Source organism: Pimephales promelas, chromosome 6, assembly GCF_988280905.1.
Source record: "Pimephales promelas chromosome 6, fPimPro1.hap1.1, whole genome shotgun sequence".
NCBI lineage: Eukaryota > Metazoa > Chordata > Actinopteri > Cypriniformes > Leuciscidae > Pimephales > Pimephales promelas.
In genome coordinates, this window is record NC_142774.1 from 482,328 (window position 1) to 499,697 (window position 17,370).

Consider the following 17,370-nt stretch of genomic DNA (forward strand, 5'->3'; position numbering starts at 1 on the left):
GATTTTATTTGCGTTAGACCTGTGTCTACATTGACGCTGATGCATTAAAGTGGAGGGGCTCCCCTGTTTCAAGATGGCGGCTCTATTGACGCAATGAACTGCCGTATCCAAGGTGACGTCTAGTGTATACGTCTATGAAGTCAGGGCAGCTCTTCTTCTTCAGTGTTTCTTCTGATGGCTCTGGAAACCCCCTAGATAAGCGAAGCTCTCTCCGCAGACGGCGCAGCGGTACGGTTTCTCCCCCGTATGAACTCGCTCGTGGACCTTCAGCGCGTCGGCTCGAGCGAACGTCTTCTCGCAGCGACAGCACTTGTGAGGGCGTTCTCCCGTATGGGTCCTCTGGTGCTTCAGCAGGTGTCCGCTCTGACTGAAGCTCTTCCCGCAGACGCAGCAGTCGTGGGGCTTCTCCCCCGTGTGCAGCCGCTGGTGGATCCGGTAGTGCCGCGGGTCGGAGAAGCTCTTCCCGCAGGAGGAGCACAGGTACGGCCTCTCTCCGGTGTGGATCCGCTCGTGGCACGTCAGATGAGACAGCTGTCGGAAGCTCTTGTCGCAGTGTGTGCAGTGGTACGGCTTCTCCTCGGTGTGTGTCCTGTGGTGTGTCCTCAGACAGCTGGAGTTGGCGAAGGTTTTCCCGCACTCGCTGCACTGGTACGGCCTCTCCCCGGTGTGGACGCGCACGTGCTTCTTCATGTGGGATTTGTGGCGGAAGCTCTTGTCGCAGTGCGGGCACTGGTGCGGCTTCTCCCCCGTGTGGATCCGCTTGTGAACGGCCAGGTTCCCTTTGGAGCTGAAACTCTTGTGGCACTCGCCGCAGTGGAGCGGCTCGTCTCTGGCGTGCGTCTTCAGGTGCGCTCTCAGACCAGCAGGAGTGTGAAACAGCTTCCATCACGGCTTGCAGCGACGCTCTTTAACCTGGAGTCTGCTCTCCGCGGAGGAGGGAACGCTGCGGTCCGTCCGCTCTGTGCGTCTGCTCTCGTGTACCGGCGAGCTCAGGGTTTCGGCCGTCAGCTGATCTCTGGATGTTGAGGCCGTTTCTCCGTCGGATGATGAACCTCCATTCTCATCTGAAAGGAATAAAATGATAAATACAATTTTGAACTTTAAAATGTAGTGTATCTGCCAGGAATCACATAAACTGTATAAAAACTGACTTCTTATGCTCCCTTGTTGTGGTAAATTGTGGACATATTGTCTAAAACAATTGAAACATGATTACAAAATGGCCATGATTTACTAAAACGAGGGTACGAATTCTTAATTGATGGGTATTGATCGTGATATTATTAATCGTGAAGCCTGTTAGTTAATTAAACGAACTCATGCCGGCACATGCCACCTATTTCACCACATTTATAATTAGGGTTGGGTATCGAGAATCGAGTATCGATTGGAAACGGGACTAACTTTTCGTTTTTCCCGGAATCGTTCAAAAGTTCAAATTTCGATTCCTAGTTTCGATATTCACAGTCCGCCGAGCGGAAGAAGAAACCGCTGAACAACACCAACGAAGAAGCGTCTACCGGAAGTGTTGGCATAACCGCGCGAGTCGAACATGAGTAGCTTACGTCGGCGGTCCAAAGTGTGGCTTCACTTTTCTAAAAATAACGAAATCTCGGCAAAATGCAAAATTTGTGACAAGTATTTGTGACAGAAGGAGTATTTCCTTCAGAAAGACTGTTGGTTAGCAAGGTTAGCTAAACTTTTTTGACCCTGCCTCTTAAAAGAATCGGAATCGAGAATCGTTAGGAACCGGAATCGAAACAAGGAATCGGAATCGGAATCAGAATCGTTCAAATTCAAACGATACCTAACCCTATTTATAATGTACTTTTATAGTATTATTACAAGTGCTAAAGAGTCACACTTTCCAATTCGGTTGCATTTGTTAACAAAGAATAACAATAATTGAATAAATATTTGTACAGCATTTATTTATGTTAATTTCAAGATTTGTATTTATTAACATTTTTACATTAACAAAAGTTAATAAAATGTAAAAATATATTGCTTCGTGTTAGTTCATGTTAATTCCTTAAACGGGTCATTATAAAGTGTTTTTTCATAATATATGAAAAAATAATTACCAATTTTTGCTTGTTTGTACCTCATGTGCGGGTGGCTGGCTCATTGTTTTCTCTCGTGTTTAGACAGGGGAAACCTTTGTCGTTAGTTATTGTCCTAGCTATATTGTTTTTATGTTTTGTTTTTTTTAGGTGTGACATCAAGATCTGTCCATGGACAGCAGATGTAAAATAGCCTATTGGCTAATTCTGGCACAATAAACCTGAAATAAATAAATAAATTTTTGACCGAATCATGCAGCCCTACAGATGAGGACAACAAACCTGGAGCTCTTCAGGTGCTGTAAGCGAGTTTTTAAGCCGAACCTTTAAAGATCTGACTGTGCAGAGCAGAAGTGGGAAGATCCATCATTTCACCAACTTCGAGTCTGAGTCCACTTTAAGTCATTCGTTCATTTCAGCAGAAAGTATTTAAAGTGTTACATGTTAATAGCCGAATTGCCCAAACACATCAAATGTTGATCGCATTTTGAATAAGAAAAAAGATTAAAGTGAAGAACAAAGACTCGGACCTGAAGACTCGAGAGATGTTGCGCATGAGATAACACAAAACTAACGAATCACTCTCTGAGACAACTCATAGTCCTGAGTCATATTAAAGAGTCGTTCAAAACGAACAAATCATTCATGACGGACCCATCACTAATGCAGATGTTCCTCTCCACGTCTAATGAAGGACTCTCAAGTGTCAGGGAAACAACACAAGATCATGAAAGAAACACACCTGCAGGAATAAACTCTTCATCATCCTCATCATTATTCTCATCTCCATCATCCTCATCATTATTCTGATCTCCATCATCCTCATCATTATTCTCATCTCCATCATCCTCATCATTATTCTGATCTCCATCATCCTCATCATTATTCTGATCTCCATCATCCTCATCATTATTCTGATCTCCATCATCTTCATGGCTCTGTTGTTGTTGTTCCTCTCCACGTCTAATGAAGGACTCTCAAGTGTCAGGGAAACAACACAAGATCATGAAAGAAACACACCTGCAGGAATAAACTCTTCATCATCCTCATCATTATTCTCATCTTCATCATCCTCATCATTATTCTCATCTCCATCATCCTCATCATTATTCTCATCTTCATCATCCTCATCATTATTCTCATCTCCATCATCCTCATCATTATTCTGATCTCCATCATCCTCATCATTATTCTCATCTCCATCATCCTCATCATTATTCTGATCTCCATCATCCTCATCATTATTCTGATCTCCATCATCCTCATCATTATTCTCATCTCCATCATCCTCATCATTATTCTGATCTCCATCATCCTCATCATTATTCTCATCTCCATCATCCTCATCATTATTCTGATCTCCATCATCCTCATCATTATTCTCATCTCCATCATCCTCATCATTATTCTGATCTCCATCATCCTCATCATTATTCTGATCTCCATCATCCTCATCATTATTCTCATCTCCATCATCCTCATCATTATTCTGATCTCCATCATCCTCATCATTATTCTCATCTCCATCATCCTCATCATTATTCTGATCTCCATCATCCTCATCATTATTCTCATCTCCATCATCCTCATCATTATTCTGATCTCCATCATCCTCATCATTATTCTGATCTCCATCATCTTCATGGCTCTGTTGTTGTTGTTCCTCTGCTGTGGTTTCTTCTCCTCGTCTCTCTATCAGATTCCTGCAGTCCTCCAGTTTGACGGAGCACATCTTCATCTGCAGTTCTCCAGCGTTACAGTCAGAGGTTTGATCAGCGGATCCATGATCCTGAGCGTCAGTATAACACAGTAAAGTGAGGCTGAGCTCTGAGTCCTGTGTGTCTCTGGATCTCCAGACTGAATCCTGAGCTTCTGTCCCATCAGGCACACACACTGAAACCTGACAAAAATAGATAAACAAAGAACAACCTGTTGATTTTAGCCTCATTACTTAGGTTATATTGATTAGTTAGCATGTTTTGCTGCTGGATTAATTAGTGATGTGCATAAGAAGTGAGAAGCTAACACAACTTTGGTTTGATTGAGCTGAAGGATGAAATGATGAGCTGCTCAAACCTCTCTGTTGGGTTTGTCTCCTCTTTCTCTCAGCTTTGCCTCCAGTGACGCCACCTCTTTCTTCAGCTGACAGATTTCAGTGATGAAATCCTCAATATCCAGCATGGACAGATCTGTTCCCACTGATTTACAGCAGTTCACATCCATCTGCGCTCTCATGGTCAACATCTGAAGACAAACACATCATCATTATTACAAGACTGATCAAACTCAAAATGAGGACAGAAATGATCTGCTAATAAATAAAATGACTTTACATTTCAAATAAATGCTGTACTTTTGAACTTTCTATTCTATGAAAAAATGCATCAAAAAAAATATATTAACTGTTTCCAACATTGATAAAAAAAAAATAAAAAAATTCAATAAATGAATCCTGATCATCAGGAATAAATGACACTTTACTGTATATTCATGATTTACACTGTTAGTATTATTAATCAAATAAATGCAGCCTTGGAGAGCAGAAGAGACTCTTTTGACCCACCGTGGGGCATGTCGTCACAACCGTGGCTAGTTTAAAGACACTAACTAGAGAAGAACACTATCTAGAGTAGCAAAAAAGAGCATCTTCCACAATGTGTGCGTGTAAAATGTATCATATTTAATTAGCGTCAGCAATATTACAGCAGTGAAACAAAAGCAATTCATGAAACAGGAAAAAGTAATAAAAAGGATGAAAGCGAACGGTGTAAAGACAGCAGAGTGTGTGTGACCATAAAAGACAAGAGGAGTTCATGTCTGAGATGGAGGTCCTGCTTCGAGCCAGTCGAGTCGGCAGCCGTCCGTCTCCAGAGTGGGTTTATCTGACGGACACGAGCCGGTGGACGCCGGAGCGACCGCACAGTCCGTAACCGAACCCTGTTGTCCGGAAGCGCTGGAGTTGAGTGGGAAAACCCCACAGGCTTCGAACCCCGCCGTGATGTTGTCCGCAGTGGCGGCCTGTGGCAGCGCCGTCGCCACGATCCCCGGGATATGATGGATGGTGACGCTCCTGCCCGGGCTTCCCAGCGTCCAGCAGTCGATGGCCGCGTTGATGCATTTCTGGAACGGGCCGCAAACCGAGTGTTCGAGGTGCGGCGGGAAGGACAGCGCGACCACGCCGTTAGCTTTGGCGAAGTTGAGGCCGTCGATGGACAGGTGCGACAGGTGGACGTCCAGGAGCAGGAGGCAGGGTTTCTCCGGGGAGCACCGGGTCTGTCGCACCAGATGCTGCAGGAAGTGGAGGAACTGCTCGTCCCGCATCCATCCGCTGATGTGCGCGCCGCCGGAGCTGCCCGCGGGCGCGCCTGTGAGGAAGTGCTCCCGGAACTGCACCCGAGGGAAGACGAAGTAGGGCGGGATGACGGCGCCGCTGGCCGAGACGGTGGCGGCGACGCTCACGAGGGGCCCGCGGTCGGGAGCCGTCACGGATGACCCCGGCTGCCTCCTGGACACCACTCGATCCGGCCTCTGAGCCGTCGTGATGCCCGTCTCCTCCATGACCCAGATGTCCTCGGGCTTGAAAGAGTGGCGCTCCATCAGCGCCTTCAGCTTCACGTAGAACATCTCTTTGTTAAACACGCTCGCTAGACTCGCCGGCTCCGGCGTCCTGACGGACAACAGCGGGTGCCGCTTTATAAACGCGGCGAACCAGTCGACGCTAGCCTGTTTGTTCTCCCGCCACGACGGAGGCATGTGCAGCTGCTGGCCTTCAGCGAGCTGGTACGAGAGTTTCCGGATGGCCTTCGGCGGGAGCGTGTGATAAACGTCGGTCGCCATTAAGACGTAGGAGACCAGCTCCGCCTCTAGCGCCGCGCTGAAGACCTGTCTGGCGGCGATGAAGCCCACGCTGCAGCTGGGATGCTCCGCGGCTCCCTCCACCTCCTCCCGTGGGATTTTGGTGCAGTAGCGGGCGAGCGTGCGGTAGTTGATCCCGAACTCCTCCGCGGCTCCGCGGATGGTCTTCTTGAACACCAGCACCTGCCGGACGGCCTTCAGCATGGTCTCCGGCGCCGTGCTCGCCCGGGTCGTCTTCCGCTTATACGTTCTCACCATGATGGCGTCTGAAAAGGAACAAACGACTCATTTTTCATGAACACTAATAATACAAAAGTTAAACATACTGGACTTTCTGGACTATTTCACAATTCGTAATTCCTTACAGAGAGTCAGACATAGGACTGAGCGATTTTCGATTTTCGGCTTCCAACGATTTAAACAAGATAATCGAGGTAAAGCGATTATTGTGCGACTTTTCCTTCACAGCATTCCTGAGCCAAACTTACCATCCAAATTAGCCGAACTGAGCGCTGTAGAATCCAGATGCTAAACTGTCATGCTAACTATATTAAACAGCAGGGTTTCCCATACGTTTGTTTATTTGTGACAATATCAACACTGACCGCCACACATTGAGTTTCTTTATTTTCAATAAGTCTATTTAAAATCGTATTTGATTGCAAAGCGCCATCCTAATACACTGTTAGCACAGCTTCCTGGAAAACTTAAAACCCTTCATTTGTATTTTCGTTCTCTTGTACTTATTTGTAATTCGTTGCTTAGTTCTTATGGTCTGGCTGACCGGTCTTATGCATTTTAAGGACCAGTTAACTTGAAGAAATTTCACTGATATTTAATATCGTGAAATAAGACTTTGATCACATCGCCCACCTATAATTGCGTACCTTTGTGTGTGTGAGCCTCTCTGTGTCCGTCAGTCTTCAGCTGGTCTTCAGAGTCGTCATGTGACCCCGGTCCTGCCGCCACTTAACAGACACAACGAAAACCAGTTCAACCCAGTCCGCAGAGGACTTAACCTGCCTCCTAACTAAAACGTCCTAATGTCTTACAAAACCTTTACATGATCTTCAATTGCAAAGAGTTGTTAAATATTAGTGGATTGTAACTTACTTTAACTTAAGTTAAATCTCAGCTTAATGTTTCTAAAATGTAAGAACATTCTTTTAAAAAATGTTAACACAACATTCCCATAACCTTGTTTTATACTCACATATAACCTTTTTTTAGCATGTATTTGTAATATTCTAAGCACATTAACGTTCGTTAAATTATGAATAAATTATGAGAACGTTCATCAACTACAAATAGTTCTCTCAAACTTACGAGAGAGTTTTCAAGTAAAACCATCATACAGACGAATGTTCTCTCTTAACATCAAGAGACCAAATATAAATAATGTTGTAAGAACGTTGTTATTTTAGAACATTTTATCTTAACATAACATTTACATAACGTTGTTGGAAACGTTCCGTGTTCGCCGGGGTTGTCACGTGACTTTTAGGGGGGAAATAAATGCCCTCACCATAAGAAACAAAGTTCAAACTTTCTGTTAAAATTTACCATCGTTACATAAATGAGTCTTGTCTAAATGTATGTCAGTGTGTTTTAAGTTCACTAATTAACCAACACATAAAACTGTAAACATTAACAAATCACGTCACACACATACAAAACCCCAAATTAATTTGGACTAAAGTTAATTTGGACTTAATCGTCATATATCTGTCAGTGACAGCTAGCCCAGGACTCTTCTACAGTATTGCCTCATTCATTTAACACATTTATGTTCAGGATTTAATAACTTAATGTGTGTGAGAAATTAAACAGACTTCTGCTCGTTTCTCCTGAAACTGTAAATGAAACAGTGATACAATAACAGCGAGATGCATGCATCGTTTAAAGCACTAAAATGGCAAAAACATCAATCATAGTAGAAGATAATAAGCAGATAAATAGAGTAAACACACACCAGCGGAGCGTTGCAGCCGCGAGGACTCGATGTTCCGCCGGGTCATGCGCTCACAGCGCCCTCTGCTGCCCTGGAGGAACCAACATTCACCGTTCATTCCCTCATTCACTGATCTCCTGCAGTGTCTAACTAATCCCTTCCAGACTTCCAAAGTTATTTCCAATAGATTTATCGGACATATTACACAGTTTTTGGCAATACAATGGCTGTGGAAGGAGACCTATGCAGATTTAGGGAGCGTCTGTAAATTTGCATTCGACATTGAGTCTGAGGGAGCTGTCGAAATAATAAGAATATACTAAAGTGCAACAGATTAAATGTCCAGCAGAGGGCACCAGCGTCATTAAAGCTTGGCCTTTTGCACAGGAGCACTTAAAGAGAATTATTTTCACTGCTGTAGGGGCTAATACAACATATAAAGCTCAATATCATTTGAACAGAATGACTAGCATTCATAAAAACAACTGAAAAGTGTTAATGTACTGTATTTATAATATTCATTCAAATAACTGATAGCAATATAGGCAAAGAAAAAATGGCACTCAATCACCAAAAAATTCAAGGCAGCTCATTACGCGTTTCTCTTATATAAAACATTGAATATAAAACATCTTAAATCATTAGATCACCATGGTTACTGGGGTTAATTGTAAGATGGGTATAAATAATAATTAGTCTGTTGAAATAATCACTGTGTATTTTTAATGTAAAAAAGAGTTGCAGTTACTCTGCGCCAGAGCTGTTAAATGCTCTGCGCGAGCAGGATATGAACCAATCACAGCCAGGCGATTACTGGATGATTTCCATTTAATTATTTATCAAAAATTAAATCACTGGAACAGTTTTTCATTTATAGCTTATGACTGAATTAGTTGGATGAATGTATGAAAATAATTACAGAAGTCAGACTCAGTGGGCCTCACAGCGCCCCCTGCATGCACAGACAGGGACCGGAAGTGTGAGGGAGTTTTTCCGGTGGCAGGGGTTAAAGCTTCCAGTGTGTGTGTGTGTTTGTGTGTATTTCTATTTCGCTGTTTTAGAGGATGGAGGTCACGAGACAGAGTAAGACCATCAAATTATCAAAATACATCAGTGTAAAACGTCACCCTGATCCACGGATAGACATTTACTCGCGAGCGCGCGCGCTATAATGCGACGGTGTGTGTGCGCGCGACTGTATTTATTTGTGTGTGTTGATGTGTGTTAATCTTGTGTGGTGCAGATTTTAAGGAGGTTCTTCCAGAGGTGTGTAACGCGGTGCAAGAGGCGGACTTCATCTCTATAGACGGAGAGTTCACAGGTCAGTGTTTCATAAACGCGAGTGTGTGTGTGTGTGTGTGTGTGTGTGTGTGTGTGTGTGTGTGTGTGTGTGTGTGTGTGTTAATACTGTGTTTGTTATTGTCGTAGGAATCAGTGATGGGCCGTCAGTCAGTGCTCTGACCAATGGACTGGACACACCGGAGGAGAGGTACACCAAACTGAGGAAGGTAATAAATCTCTCTCTCACACACACACACACACACCACACACTTGTTTCTGTTTAATCTCATCCATAGATAAAGACAGTTACTCCTATTACTGTCCATGGGCAGGACAATAGAGCATCACAGTCCCGCCCACAGCCCGAGAGAGCGCTGGTCCCGGAAGTAAATTTCCCATTCATTTCTCCCATTGACATTTAGTAAAATCCATATCTAAAGAGTATTAGAGCATGTATGAGGATAATCAGCTACGGCTGAACTCATAAGCATACAGCACATCATTTCGAGTGAAAAAACGAAGAGAAAATACAAAATAAGTCGAGGGTACAAGCCTGTGTACATGTTTTTATTTCCGAGCAAAGGAACTACTCCTCCCATAATCCACCGCGCCTCACTGAAGTCGTCTGAAAGCCACCGTGAAAGAGCGACTTCCAAATCTGACGATGGGCACGTGAACTTTTTCCTCCAGTGAATTTTATATAGTGAATGTGCAGGGAAACCCCTTTTCCTCGAATTATTGAAGCAAACGCATTTGCAGGTCGACATGCAAAAACATTGAGTATCTGGCTCGCTCATAGGCTAAGCTGTGGCAACTGCACATCCAATGGCGCGCGGGTGTCTCCAATGAACTTAGCCCTACGTCATCACGCGATCTTCAGTCTTCACGTACCGTTTTCAGACACGTGACACGACTTCCATCAATCAGATGCATCACTGTTGGATTGTGGGATTGTTTAGGATTGTGGGTAATGAAGTACTTATCCAAGACATCGCGATTAGAGATTAAAGGCATTTATCTTAAAACAAGGTTAGTGCCCCATGAACGTTTGCCGTTTATATGAGCACATACAATGGCTTAGTACAGCCGTAGCTGGTTTTAACCCTTGTGCTGCATTAGATTGTTAACACCGTTGAGTGCATTAAGGACCAAAAATGGCCACATATTAAACATTGCCTAAAATATTATATATTATTATTATTTTCCATTTTTACCGAGTTAAATCTTTTAACCAGCATCAGTCCTCATCATAACTACCAAAAATGTATTCAATTTCAGGATTTTAACCCTTTAATTACCAGTTTTGTTTGCGAAACCATCGATTTGTATAAGAGGAAAAAACACAAAAATTCAATTATTTTCAATAAACTAAATGCAAAGAGAAAACTTTAGATTTGGATTATCACAGTCCCACTTTGCAAAAAATCCCACAAAAATGGCCACCTATTAAACATTGCCTATTGCCTAAAATAAGGTGCATTTCCACCCATAGGGAATAAATATGTAGTGACGTCATCTGGTGGAATACACTATATAATGCAAATATAATGCTTTTGCTTCAAAATGAAAGGATGTTTGTGCAAAAATCATGTTTCATGTATTACTGACAGCCTCAGTTTTAAACAACGTTTTCATGGGTTTCAATGGGCCATTTTTGGTCTTTATGGTGCTGAGTGTTACTATTTGATCTACACAGTGTGTGTTATACATATTTTGCAAAATGGGATCACATTTTTTACATGTATCCAAAAAGTCACAATTTTGCCAAATTTCATACCATTTGCATTAAAACAGCCAAAATGGTCAAAGAAATTAAACTGCAAAAGACCAAAAATGTCCCTAATGCAGCATAAGGGTTAAGTCTACCATGTATGGTTACGTTTTTATGGCTTAAATCTCAAATGTCAATGGAGAAATTGTATTGAATTTTCACTTCCGGCACCGGCTGTGGGCGGGACTGTGATGCTCTATATGGTGGAATAAGCCCCGCCTCTTAAATAAGAGCCAATCGCTGACTGATAGTGCTGTGTAAATGGGGATTCTGTGTGTATATTCCCCATATTCGTCCAGTCTCAGTTCACACAGTCAAAACTACTGCCGTTTACTTCTTTATAAATGCCTTTGGTTTCTTTCCCTACGTCTGGAGTTTGATTGACAAGCGATCTGACCAATCGCAGGGTTCGTACAAGCTTGAAGTTCTTGAATTTGACGTTTTGAAATGTGAGTCCTGGAAAACCCTTGTAAATATGAATAAAATACAATATTTTCCTTAAATTTAAGCTGCAGCCGTCTGAGATGTAGACCTATTTCACATGCGCTTGCTATGAAGTTTATCATAAGTGTATATAATATAACTTTCATTCTTCAGGTCAATCATCTATTCATGGAAAAAAAATGATTTGAATAAGGAACAGCGCTGGTCTCTGTGAAGTGGAGCATCAGATTCCAGAAGTCCGTCATTCGAGGAAAGATGAACATGTAATCGAGATTATAAAGATATTGTTTAATTGCTGGTTTAGTAAGTTAGTAGATGACCGATGGGGTTGGGAATCCGATACTTGTTAGAAAACTAATTTCGATTCCTCTGAGTATTTCAGTGTGTGTGTAAAGCGTTCGAGTGAGGGAGTGTGTGTTCTGTCCTCGTGTGTATCAGTGTATTGGACCCGCACATCTTAAAGTGACAGCGCTCATATTCCTGCCGTCTCTATAATCTACAGGAGACTGAGGCTCGTTCTGTAACTCTATTTCTCATGTATATTTCTTTATTAAGTGCAGTGTAATTCCATTTGATTACAGTTCCTGAAAATCTGTGTATAATAAATGCATGCGGCGCCGCGTTCCTTCTGATGTTCATCTGTTTGTCTGAAGACTCGTGTCTCCTCTTCCTCCAGCACTCCATGGACTTCCTGCTCTTCCAGTTCGGCATCTGCACCTTCCGATACGAGCAGAACCAGTCCACGTGAGCCAGCTCTCCCCCTCCGTGTTACAGCCGTGTGTGTGTGTGTGAGTGTGTGTGTGTGTGTGTGACTCTGTGTGTGTGTGTGTGTGTCCCGCAGGTACATCACGAAGGCCTTCAACTTCTACATCTTCCCCAAGCCCTTCAGCCGCACGTCTCCGGACGTCAAGTTCATCTGTCAGGTGAGAGAGCGGTGCTGTCGCTCGCCCCCTCAGGCCACGCCCACATCCCTGAAAAGCCTTTAAACTCGCCCCCTGGAGGCGGCGTACATGCGGTCCGGCTCGCTCACCTCTACATGTCCGTCTGATGCGAGTGTGTGCAGGGCTGTGATGTGAAGGAACATATTTCAGTCACATCTCAATACCGCTATAAACATCAATATGTGTCACATGACTAAACTCACGCCATCGTTTTTGAATGCCTCTGTTTTGAGAGACGGCGCTACAACTGGAAACATCCTTTTCAGTTTCAGACACTGGAGAGAGTTCCCAAACGCTTTAGTTTCATTAATAAAAATGCTTGCGATTGTGACTCCTCCCCTTCCTGTTCTGACTCCTCCCCTTCCTGTTCCTCTAGAGCTCCAGCATTGACTTCCTGGCCAGCCAGGGCTTCGACTTCAACAAGGTGTTCCGCAGCGGTATGTGAGCTCACTTCCTGTCATGTGACTTTGTGTGTGAGTGTGACTGACAGGTGTGTTGCCGTAGGGATTGCATACCTGACGCGGGAGGAGGAGTCTCAGCTGAGGGAGCAGTATGAGGAGAGGCGGGGCCAGATGAATGGGGCGGGGCCCGTGTCGTACACGCCCCCCTCGGGAGGAGGAGCCTGCAGTGTGCCTGAGGACCAGAGAGACTTCATCAGGAGCGTGGAGTGAGTCTCTCACACACACACACACACACACACACCTGATGATAATGTTGCAGATGCTGATGTGTGTGTGTGTGTGTGTGTGTTCAGGCAGAAGGTGGACTCTCTCCAGAACAGCTGTGATCAGACTCTGGATCTGGAGCCGTGCACCGGGTCAGCCTCACACACTTATCCTGTAGTGCAGATCTCATCTGAACATGAGTGTTCATACCCTGTGTGTGTGTGTGTGTGTGTGTGTGTGTGTGTGTGTCAGGTTTCAGAGGAAGCTCATCTATCAGACGCTCAACTCAAAGTAAGTCTCGAGTGTGTGTGTGTGTGTGTGAGAGATTTATCTGCTCAATGTCTGATTAATCTGGTGTTTCAGGTTTCCTAAACTGCATGTGGAGACGCTGGAGACGGAGAAGGTACAAACACACACTTTCAGAAACATTAAATCAAACAACACACTCTGATGTGTGTGTGTGTGTGTGTGTGTGTGTCAGAAGGAGCGTTTCATCCAGATCAGCAAAGTGGACGATGAGGAGAGGAGGAGGAGAGAGCAGCAGAAACAGCAGCGAGAGCAGGTGTGTGTGTGTGTGTGTGTGTGTGTGTGGGCAAACACACACTCGGCTCATGTACTGATGTGCTGCCTGTGTCACATGACCTGCTGTCTGACTTCATGACATCATCAGCTCGTTGATCTGTTACAGGAAGAGCTGAACGACGCCGTGGGTTTCTCCAGGGTTATTAGAGCCATCTCCAAATCTGTGAGTCACACACACGCACGCACACACACACACACACTAATAACTGAGATGGTAGAGGCACTGACCGCAGTGTTCTTGGCCTCTTCTGACCTGTGTGTGTGTGTGTGTGTGTGTGGCAGGGTAAGCTGGTGGTGGGCCACAACATGCTGCTGGACGTCATGCACACCATCCATCAGTTCTGTGCGCCGCTGCCCGAGGTAACCTGACCCGCCCTGGAGGATTGTGGGATTGAGTGATGTGTGGCCGTCTGATGAGGTGTGTGTGTGTGTGTGTTTGCAGGAGCTGGATGACTTCAAGGAGGTGGCCATGTCTGTGTTTCCCAGGTAAACTGATCACATGATCATCACTCGTGTGTCTGCTAGTGTGTGTTTCTCACACTCTGTGTGTGTTTCAGACTATTGGACACCAAGCTGATGGCGTCCACGCAGCCCTTCAAGGTGTGGCACGTGTGTGTGTGTGTGTGTTGGGTCATGACCCGGAGCCGCTGTGTGTGTGTGTGTGTTTAATGAGTGTTTGTGTGGCAGGAGATCATCGGCAACACGTCACTGGCTGAACTGCACAAACAGCTGAGAGCGAAACCCTTCCGATCGCCCGTCACTGGTACACACACACACACACACATGAAGGCCTCAGGAGGCGTCACACACTCTCTCACATGTTCTCCGTGTGTGTGTGTTCAGAGTGTCCTGAAGGCCTCAGGAGTTACGACACCTCCGCGGAGCAGCTTCATGAAGCCGGGTACGACGCCTTCATCACAGGACTGTGCTTCATCTCCATGGCAAACTACCTGGGTGAGTGTGTGTGTGTGTGTGTGTGTGTGTGTGGCTTCAGACCAGCTCATCCAATCAGAACTCGGAACGGTCTCTCGATAGCCTGTTTAATGACTCGTGCTGGTGTCTCCTCAGGGACGTTCCTCACTCCTCCAAAGAGTCACATCTCTGCTCGCTCCAAACTCCTGGAACCCTTCTACAACAAGTGAGAGTCACACACACACACACACACACACACACACTGATCTGATCTTGGTCTGATTTAGTTCATGTGTTTTCCAGGTTATTCCTGATGAGGGTCATTGACATTCCCTACCTGAACATGAGTGGCCCAGACCGTAAGAATGAAAACACACACACACACACACACACACACACACCTGTGTATCTACTGACCAGTTGTATCTGTCCATCTAGTGCAGCCCAAGAGAGATCACGTGCTGTACGTCACCTTCCCTAAAGAGTGGAAGACCAGTGACCTGTACCAGCTCTTCAGCGCCTTCGGTAACACACACACACACACTCTCTCTCTCTCTGTGACCGGTGTGTGTGTGTGTGCTGATCTGTGTGTGTGTCGTGTCTCAGGCAACATCCAGGTGTCGTGGATCGACGACACGTCAGCGTTCGTGTCCCTCAGTCAGACGGAGCAGGTTCAGATCGGTAAGAATCAGAGCTGTGTGTGTGGTGTTCATGTCCTGATGTGTGTGTGTGTGTGTGTGTGTGGTGTTCATGTCCTGGTGTGTGTGTGTGTAGCTATGAACACCAGCCAGTACGCGGAGAGCTACCGTATCCAGACGTACGCGGCGTACCTTCAGGGCCGGCAGAAGAACACGTCCAGCAGGAGATGGGCCGCCGACGGCTGGGCCGACACGCCCGACACTGCAGACGCCAGCCGGTGAGTGTGTGTGTGTGAGAGACTGAGGACGGGGACGGCCGTCATGTGACCCTGTGTGTGTGTGTTCAGGCTGCACGCGGTCAAGAGGAGCATCAGTCCGTCTCTAGAGGAGCAGAATCATTATTCCGACAGCGGCTGGACTCACTACAGCAGCGGCAAGAAGATGAAGACTGACGGTGTGTGTCACAATCACAACAACTATAACCAAACCGTAGCGATCACTGTATTAACATCCACAGCAGACTGCTATTACAGTAACACTCACTTTTAGCATCACAACGACGAACTAGAACTATAATGGGAACGATCACTTGAATGTCGTCCACAATAAAGTGCTATAATAGCCATAACTACAGCTGAAATGCTAATGCTAATCGGTCTAAGCACTGCAGTTTAGTCATCCGCCACTGTGACAGCCAATCAGAATCCAGACAGCTGCTTCTGAAAGTGTTTCCACTGATGTGGACTTTGGTGTTCTTGAGTTTGAACGGTTAACTTCAGTCTTGCAGTGAACATGTTTGGCTAACTTTCTCCGTCACATTCACAGGAGGCTCCTCACAAACATATGTTAATGTGGCTGATTCAGAGGGGTCCTGTGATTGGCCCAGACTGCAGTAAGTGCCCGCCCCTTTAACTCACTCAGGTGATGTCATGACCCATAGTCTGATTGTCTGCTGTTTGTTCAGGCCTGAAGGCGGAGCCTCTGTGAGCCCAGTGCATGAGGAGGCGGAGCCTGAGAAGTCCTCGGCCAATCAGAGTCAAGGTAAACGGAGCCGCAAGCACAAGAAGAGGAACTCAGACGGTGAGCGTTGTTCTCGAGGTTTGCCTTGTTGAGCTGAACACGAGCGTTTGACCGTTTTCTCTCTCGCAGCTTCTGAAACGTCACCGCCGACGCTCTTCGACGTCCCTAAGGTTTGGTAGCGAGAGCTCGGCGGCCAATCGGGAGCCTCGCTTAGCCCAGGCGTGTCCGACAGCCAATCAGAAGACTGCACTTAACCTCCCGTGACCTCTCCTTACGTGGGCGAAGTTCAGAGCGTTTTAAAGGTGCTGGAGTTACTGAGCCATTTACTGTCAGAGAGAGAGAGAGAGAGTGTGTGTGTGTGTGTGTGTGTGAGTATTTTACCGCGGTTTCCCGGAGCGTTCCCTCATTTTAAATGTTGACGTGTCCTGCAATGTTTATTTATTCCTCGTGAGGGTTCCTTCGTCTTTAGTTCCTACAGATTAACAGTGAGAGAAAAAAAAAGAAACTTAATGTGTCAAAGAATGTTTAATTGTGATCATGAATGTCCTGTTCATATCCTTGTATTTTTTGTATGAAATGTTCAAATGGTCCCTTTTCCAGGGAAGATGAAATTAAAGTCTTTCTTAGTACGTCTGTGTCGGGCTGTTCATTCCAGCACAGGATTCAGATCTGTGATCCGTGCCGTCATTCTCAGTGTGTGACGTGAACATGATTCTTCAGCAGATTCATGAAACGGGTCCAGAACTAATGTAGTCATGTGACTCAGTACAAGATGATCATCTCATCAGATCAGGCTCTTTGACCATCAGAAGTTGATCTTGCTTGTCATTAATTTAAGTTATTCTTTAATTCTGTCATTTTATATTAGAATATGATGGATTTTTTTTTTTTTTGAAAGATTCTCTGCCTAAACAATAAAGCGTTTTCCTGCATCATCGTTAGAGTTCAGTGGCTCCAAATGTTTGGAGATCAAAAATAACTTTCTGCAATAGATGCTAATAGTCAAACCAATCGTGTCGTCTGTTCCTCGAATGATGCTGGAGCTTCTATGGGAATAAACTTTGATTTGTAGTGGTTGTATGAAGTCTATTCAAGTACAGTGCAGAATCGCATGAACTATCAACATGACCCAGTCACACAACCAAGTGGCCTAGACATGTACTTTATTTATTTATTAGGCTTTCAACAAAAGGCCTGATTTCTTCTTCTTCTCCTTCTCCTTCTTATTATTATTACCAGTTTACTTT

The 17,370-nt window shown here is 45.0% G+C and overlaps 2 protein-coding genes and 1 pseudogene across 4 annotated transcripts; 1 reads left to right on the forward strand and 2 right to left on the reverse strand.

Annotated features, from left to right (window-relative positions):
- Positions 1-159: 159 nt before the first annotated feature.
- On the reverse strand, positions 160-6,886 carry LOC148978417 (uncharacterized; annotated as a pseudogene). The gene is made up of 4 exons (XR_016168779.1): positions 6,806-6,886; positions 4,140-4,307; positions 3,084-3,963; positions 160-1,064 (listed from the first exon to the last, which is right to left on the reverse strand). The product of XR_016168779.1 is annotated as an uncharacterized LOC148978417 (transcript).
- Positions 4,723-8,046, reverse strand: LOC120466920 (uncharacterized). The gene is made up of 3 exons (XM_039655613.2): positions 7,891-8,046; positions 6,806-6,886; positions 4,723-6,184 (listed from the first exon to the last, which is right to left on the reverse strand). The coding sequence occupies exons 1-3, from the start codon at positions 7,985-7,987 to the stop codon at positions 4,875-4,877; spliced, it is 1,488 nt and encodes a 495-aa protein (XP_039511547.2). The 5' UTR covers positions 7,988-8,046; the 3' UTR covers positions 4,723-4,874.
- Positions 8,047-8,826: 780 nt separating this feature from the next.
- Positions 8,827-16,752, forward strand: parn (poly(A)-specific ribonuclease (deadenylation nuclease)). 2 transcript variants are annotated; one of them, XM_039655610.2, is made up of 26 exons: positions 8,827-8,952; positions 9,113-9,190; positions 9,298-9,377; positions 12,042-12,109; positions 12,207-12,288; positions 12,683-12,743; positions 12,811-12,973; positions 13,061-13,123; positions 13,224-13,262; positions 13,335-13,374; positions 13,453-13,533; positions 13,660-13,716; positions 13,836-13,913; positions 13,996-14,039; positions 14,111-14,153; positions 14,241-14,316; positions 14,397-14,507; positions 14,622-14,691; positions 14,769-14,824; positions 14,904-14,990; positions 15,072-15,146; positions 15,240-15,381; positions 15,451-15,557; positions 15,929-15,995; positions 16,068-16,183; positions 16,253-16,752. In XM_039655610.2, exons 1-26 carry the CDS (start codon positions 8,934-8,936, stop codon positions 16,300-16,302), a joined length of 1,953 nt encoding a protein of 650 aa, XP_039511544.2. In that variant the 5' UTR covers positions 8,827-8,933; the 3' UTR covers positions 16,303-16,752. The 2 variants fall into 2 exon arrangements, with proteins under 2 accessions (XP_039511544.2, XP_039511545.2); XM_039655611.2 differs by having other exon boundaries at positions 13,456-13,533.
- The last annotated feature ends 618 nt before the right edge of the window (positions 16,753-17,370 follow it).

Excerpts from the sequence above, each read along its gene's own strand:
- LOC120466920 (XM_039655613.2), bottom strand. The coding sequence starts at position 7,987 with ATGAACGGTGAATGTTGGTTCCTCCAGGGCAGCAGAGGGCGCTGTGAG. Across the intron at positions 6,887-7,890 it reads GCGGCTGCAACGCTCCGCTG|TGGCGGCAGGACCGGGGTCA; the intron begins GTGTGTGTTTAC and ends GTGTCTGTTAAG. Across the intron at positions 6,185-6,805 it reads AGAGGCTCACACACACAAAG|ACGCCATCATGGTGAGAACG; the intron begins GTACGCAATTAT and ends GTTCCTTTTCAG.
- parn (XM_039655610.2), top strand. Across the intron at positions 12,110-12,206 it reads TACGAGCAGAACCAGTCCAC|GTACATCACGAAGGCCTTCA; the intron begins GTGAGCCAGCTC and ends TGTGTCCCGCAG. Across the intron at positions 12,744-12,810 it reads CAACAAGGTGTTCCGCAGCG|GGATTGCATACCTGACGCGG; the intron begins GTATGTGAGCTC and ends GTGTTGCCGTAG.